The sequence below is a fragment of the Bison bison genome, unplaced genomic scaffold (assembly GCF_000754665.1).
Source record: "Bison bison bison isolate TAMUID 2011002044 unplaced genomic scaffold, Bison_UMD1.0 scf7180017864063, whole genome shotgun sequence".
In the NCBI taxonomy this organism is placed as follows: Eukaryota; Metazoa; Chordata; class Mammalia; order Artiodactyla; family Bovidae; genus Bison; species Bison bison.
Genome location: NW_011494635.1, coordinates 5,072,918 through 5,078,864, shown reverse-complemented (window position 1 = coordinate 5,078,864; position 5,947 = coordinate 5,072,918). Strand labels below are relative to the sequence as shown.

Genomic DNA, 5,947 nt, shown 5'->3' with positions numbered 1-5,947 from the left:
ATGGGACCTAATTAAACTTAAAAGCTTCTGCACATCAAAGGAAACTATTAGCAAGGTGAAAAGGCAGCCATCAGAATGGGAGAAAATAATAGCAAATGAAGCAACAGACAAACAACTAATCTCAAAAATATACAAGCAACTCCTACAGCTCAACTCCAGAAAAATAAATGACCCAATCAAAAAATAGGCCAAAGAACTAAATAGACATTTCTCCAAAGAAGACATACAAATGGCTAACAAACACATGAAACGATGCTCAACATCACTCATTATCAGAGAAATGCAAATCAAAACCACTATGAGGTACCATTTCACGCCAGTCAGAATGGCTGCAATCCATAAGTCTACAAGCAATAAATGCTGGAGAGGGTGTGGAGAAAAGGGAACTCTATTACACTGTTGGTGGGAATGAAAACTAGTACAGCCACTGTGGACAACAGTGTGGAGATTCCTTAAAAAACTGGAAATAGAACTGCCTTATGATCCAGCAATCCCACTGCCGGGCATACACACTGAAGAAACCAGAAGGGAAAGAGACACGTGTACCCCAGTGTTCATTGCAGCACTGTTTATAATAGCCAGGACATGGAAGCAACCTAGATGCCCATCAGCAGATGAATGGATAAGAAAGCTGTGGTACATATACACAATGGAGTATTACTCAGCCATTAAAAAGAATACATTTGAATCAGTTCTAATGAGGTGGATGAAACTGGAGCCTATTATACAGAGTGAAGTAAGCCAGAAGGAAAAACATAAATACAGTATACTAACGCATATATATATGGAATTTAGAAAGATGGTAACAATAACCCGGTGTACGAGACAGCAAAAGAGACACTGATGTATAGAACAGTCTTATGGACTCTGTGGGAGAGGGAGAGGGTGGGAAGATTTGGGATAATGACATTGAAACATGTAAAATATCATGTAAGAAATGAGATGCCAGTCCAGGTTCGATGCACGATACTGAATGCTTGGGGCTAGTGCACTGGGACGACCCAGAGGGATGGTATGGGGAGGGAGGAGGGAGGAGGGTTCAGGATGGGGAACACATATATACCTGTGGTGGATTCATTTTGATATTTGTCAAAACTAATACAATTATGTAAAGTTTAAAAATAAAATTAAATTAAATTAAAAAAATAAAAATTAAAAAAAAAAAGAAAAAAAAAGCCATTGAGTACAAAAGAGGAACTTTTCGTGTTTTTTCCATGTATCATATCTTTTCTTAGAATCAAGATACAGCTTTGCGACAATTGGGAGAGTTTTGAGATTTTCCACTGAAACTAAATCTTCGTTTTACAAATAATTTGTATTCTTTCCTCTTAAAACTCCCTTCCAAATTTCTATTTTGTCTCTTCAGTCCTGATCTCCTTCTTCAGTAATTAGGCAGCTGGAGTCACATGTTAGTGACTAAGTCAAAGTCCAGGTGATAGGGGCTTCCAAGGGGATGTACTCCTGATTGACAGAAGCTACAGTGGGGTTAGTGTTGACTCATGAAACCAGACACCCGACCGATCTTACCTGGGCATGTCCTGCTAACAACACAGAAGTCACTCACTGGAGGGTCAGTTAAGTTAATGACCTATTTGTAATTCAGTTTTGTGAAATTATAAGGATGAGGAAATGGGAGTTGGAATAGGGAAAAGAGACCAAAGAAGAGATCAATTGGAAATAGATGGGTAATGTCTTGGAGAAGAAATGCCCATTAGGGAGGACACCCACCAGACACTTTGGGAAAGGGGTGGAAGTAGGTCCCTTGTGACTTCTGAGCACTGATGCACATTGGCCTGCCTGGATCCCCTCCAGAAAAACATTAGCATGACCTTTTACGACTGTACATGGGCAAACATCACCGTGGGCTTCCCAGGTTGTTCAGTGGTAAAGGACCCCACTGCCCATGCAGGAGACATGGGTTCAACCCCTGGGTTGGGAAGATGCCTTGGAGAGGGAAATGCTTGGGAAATCCCATGGACAGAAGAGCCTGGTAGGCTACAGTCCATGGGGTTGCAAAAGAGACTTCACAACTGAACAACAAAAAAGCATGAATGTAATGCATGATGGATTCATTATTACATAGTTATTATTAACATAATCATTTTCCCTGATGCAAAAAGAATTAAAGATGAAACATGTTCACAGGTACCTGAAGGAATAGTGGGCTACAGGTACCGTGCCCTTTGTGTTTTTTGGGTCCCTCCACCCTGAGAGGAGGTGCAGCAAGCCCAAGGATTAGGGGCACAAAATACTGAATTCACCACAATGTCCACTCTGGCCAGCCTAGACAATGCCCACTCTTTCCTGGGCTTTCCTGGGACCCAGTCACATTTCTGTTGGTCAGAGATAGAGCCCTGGAGGAAACCTCTGGTCTGAGGTCTACAGGAAGCCCCTGGTTTACTTCTACACTGGAAATCAGGACTGTCTTCCCAGAATTAAGCTTTTGAAAAGCATAACTCCCCTACTGACCTGCCTGGTACAGAAAACAGTGTATGTGTGAAATATCTGCAAGTCACTTGCAATAGTATCTCATTATATCTTATATTTCTATTGAGGACATCGATTGTTCTCATGTCTTCTGGAGTCAGCTCAAAGTGAAACACCTGGAATGAAGGAAGAATCACATTAACCTCTCCTTCAAGAAGCTGGCCTCCCCCCTGGGAAATGGAGGATTTTCCAGCTGGATGGAGATAAAAGGAGGGGACAGGGAAGCCATGTCTGTCCTCAGCTTCCAGGTGAATAAGCCTGGGACCCTCTGCTGAGTTCTCACCTCTCCTTCCCACACCTTTTCCTTCTCTGTCCACCTCACAAACTTTACAGTGCATCAGTCCCTTATCTTTCTAAGTGAATCACTTGTGACAGAAAACAAACTAAAATCTTCTTTTTCCAAACACATTGCCTTTGGACACGCCTGACTCGATACTGAACCTGAGCTGACATTAGACTGATTGCCTCTCCCCAACACACCCTAAGGGTGACAGCATTCAGCTGAAGCAGTGTGGGAAGGAAGCTCCCCCATGATAGCCTGTTCAGGAATCTGATATCAAACTGCTCATTATCTACGATTGAACCTAACTAAAAATTTATGTAAATGCTTTTGTGCAGAAAGTAATGAAATTGTTAAAACATTAAAGAACACCTTAATAATTAAAAATTCACATCATAATCATGAAATTGCGAGGTCAATTTTGTAAAGAAATTCATTTTCACCAAAGTGATCTAGTGTTTCAATGCAACATGAACCAAAGACTTGAGCATATATTCTTTCCTGGAAGTTTGTAAAGTGATACTAAATTCTAAATAAAAGAGAGCTAATCAAAAGCAGTCAGGACATTCTTAAAAAATAAAAAATTACCATTCTGAAAAGCAAAACTGAGTTTTTACTTTAAGAACACAGTGTATAAAACTGAATATTTAAATAGAAGAGAGACACCAAAAAATGTATTTATGGAAACTTGATATGTGGCTGGGCTGACAATGAAAATCTGTGCGGAAATATGGAACCTTAGATTTACATTTAAATATACACAAACATCAGAGAAGGCAATGGCAACCCACTCCAGCACTCTTGCCTGGAAAATCCCATGGACAGAGGAGCCTGGTAGGCTGCAGTCCATGGGGTCGCTAAGAGTCGGGCACGACTGAGTAACTTCACTTTCACTTTTCACTTTCATGCATTGGAGAAGGAAATGGCAACCCACTCCAGTGTTCTTGCCTGGAGAATCCCAGGGACAGGGGAGCCCGGTGGGCTGCTGTCTATGGGGTTGCACAGAGTCGGACACGACTGAAGTGACTTAGCATTAGCATGTACATAAACATGTATGTATCCATTTTCATATTATCTTAGATAATCAGTTCCAGCTAGATTACAGAACCAAATTTAAATGGAAACATGGAAACAATTGATCAGGGGACAATTTCCCTTCCCTTTGACTTGGCCTGACCTGTAACCTGCATTGAATAGTGATATGTCCCAGAAGTGGTAAGCCAGATCTGAGCCCAGACAGGAAGAGGACTTTTTCCCTAATCACTGACTTGAGGTCATAGCCCTGTGCTGAAATGAAGAGTAGGTTAGTTGGCACAGTCAAGTCAAATATTCATGAAAAACTATACAGAGAAACATGAAGGCCCATCTGACAAGAGCCATATCCACCTGCTAAAGCAGAACTGCCAAGCTGCTCTGAGCCAAACTTCAAATTCATAAAAGAACCCAGCCAAGAGGACAACAGCTTAGCTGAGTAAAGGCTGATAGTAAACCACAGAAGCGAGAGACACATAAATGATCTCTGAATTAAATCCTGAAACTGAGGAGTTTCCTGTACAGCTATGGCTAAAGGTACAATAATGGTCTCCTACACTGAAAACAAAATACAACCTAGCAAAAATGGACAAACTATTGAAGAACTTCACAAAGACAGAAACTCATGAAGATTAAATATATGAAAATGAAACCTGATTAGAATTCAGTGAAATGCAAAATAAAAACACAATGCTTTGGAGGTTAAAGATCACTGCCATAATATTTCTGCCCTCATATTCACATGTTGATGGTGTTAGAAGTGAAATTTTTGAGAGGCGATTAGGTAATGATGGTGGAGCCCTCATGAATGAGATTTCAGTTCAGTTCAGTCACTCAGTCGTGTCCAACTCTTTGCGACCCCATGAATCGCAGCACACCAGGCCTCCCTGTCCATCACCATCTCCCGGAGTTCACTCAAACTTACATCCATCAAGTCGGTGATGCCATCCAGCCATCTCATCCTCTCTCTTCCCCTTTTCCTCCTGCCCCCAATCCCTCCCAATATCAGAGTCTTTCCAATGAATCAACTCTTCACATGAGGTGGCCAAAGTACTGGAGTTTCAGCTTTAGCATCATTCCTTCCAAAGAAAACCCAGGGCTGATCTCCTTCAGAATGGACTGGTTAGATCTCCTTGCAGTCCAAGGGACTTTCAAGAGTCTTCTCCAACACCACAATTCAAAAGCATCACAATATCATATTCATAGAAGATATTTGGGAGAGCTCTATTGCCCCCTCCACCATGTTAAAATACAAAAAGAAGCCTGTGACTTGCAGCAGCACCCTCACCTGACCACACGGGCACCCTGAACTGAAATCTCCAGCTTCAGAATTGTGAGAAACAAATTTAATTTTTTTCTCAGGCACTCAATATGTGGTGTTTTGTTAGAGTGATTTAAACGTTCTAAAAATATCAAATAATTCAATTGCATCAATTGAGAACAAAGAAAACAAAACGTCATTTGTGTGAAGTGACAGAATACATTGAAAACGTAATGCTCAAACTAAAACCTCCATTATCTGTCCAACTGTGACCCTCTCCAAACATGATGCCTCTCCTGTTGCCACAGCAGGAAGAGAAAACCACCAGGAATACACACAAGGCATTCATGCTCAGGGAAAGAACGGGTAACTCGCCTTGGCCCAAAGACAGTCTGAGAATCAGAAAAAGAATGACCCTCGTGAAGGATATTCCTTGGGAACCCTATCCCCACAGTTCCACTCATCACCTGTATATTCTCCTTGATCCACTTCTTATTGTTACCCTTGGCCAAAACCACAATCCCATGCTGTATCAGGTAGCGAAGGGCAACCAGAGCTGGGGTTTTCTTATGCTTTTGGGCAATGGCAGAGAGAACCAGTTCCTCCAAGAGAACAGGGTGGTTCAGGCTCACCCTGGAAGGAAATTCAGAAATGCTGAGGAGCTGAGACCAGGTACTCTGTGAGTAGGCGGCCGGGAGAAGCAACCCCACACCCGAGGCCAGGGGCAGTGGCCGGGAGGACCAACCCCATGCCATGGCTGCGCGCGCACAGGAGGGCCTAGAGGAGCTATCCCACGTTGAAGGTCAGGAAGGGTGGCAGTGAGGAGATACCCCTCATCCAAGGTAAGAGAAACCCAAGTAAGACGGTAGGTGTTGCAAGAGGGCATC

At 42.4% G+C, this 5,947-nt stretch overlaps 1 protein-coding gene across 1 annotated transcript in view; it reads right to left on the bottom strand.

Moving 5' to 3' along the window:
* Positions 1–5,947, bottom strand: part of LOC104986158 (dihydrodiol dehydrogenase 3-like) — a 27,682-nt gene that overhangs the window by 7,497 nt on the left and 14,238 nt on the right. Inside the window, 2 exon segments of the mRNA XM_010836615.1 lie at positions 2,517–2,603; positions 5,528–5,693. Coding sequence (XP_010834917.1) covers positions 2,517–2,603; positions 5,528–5,693 — 253 coding nt within the window.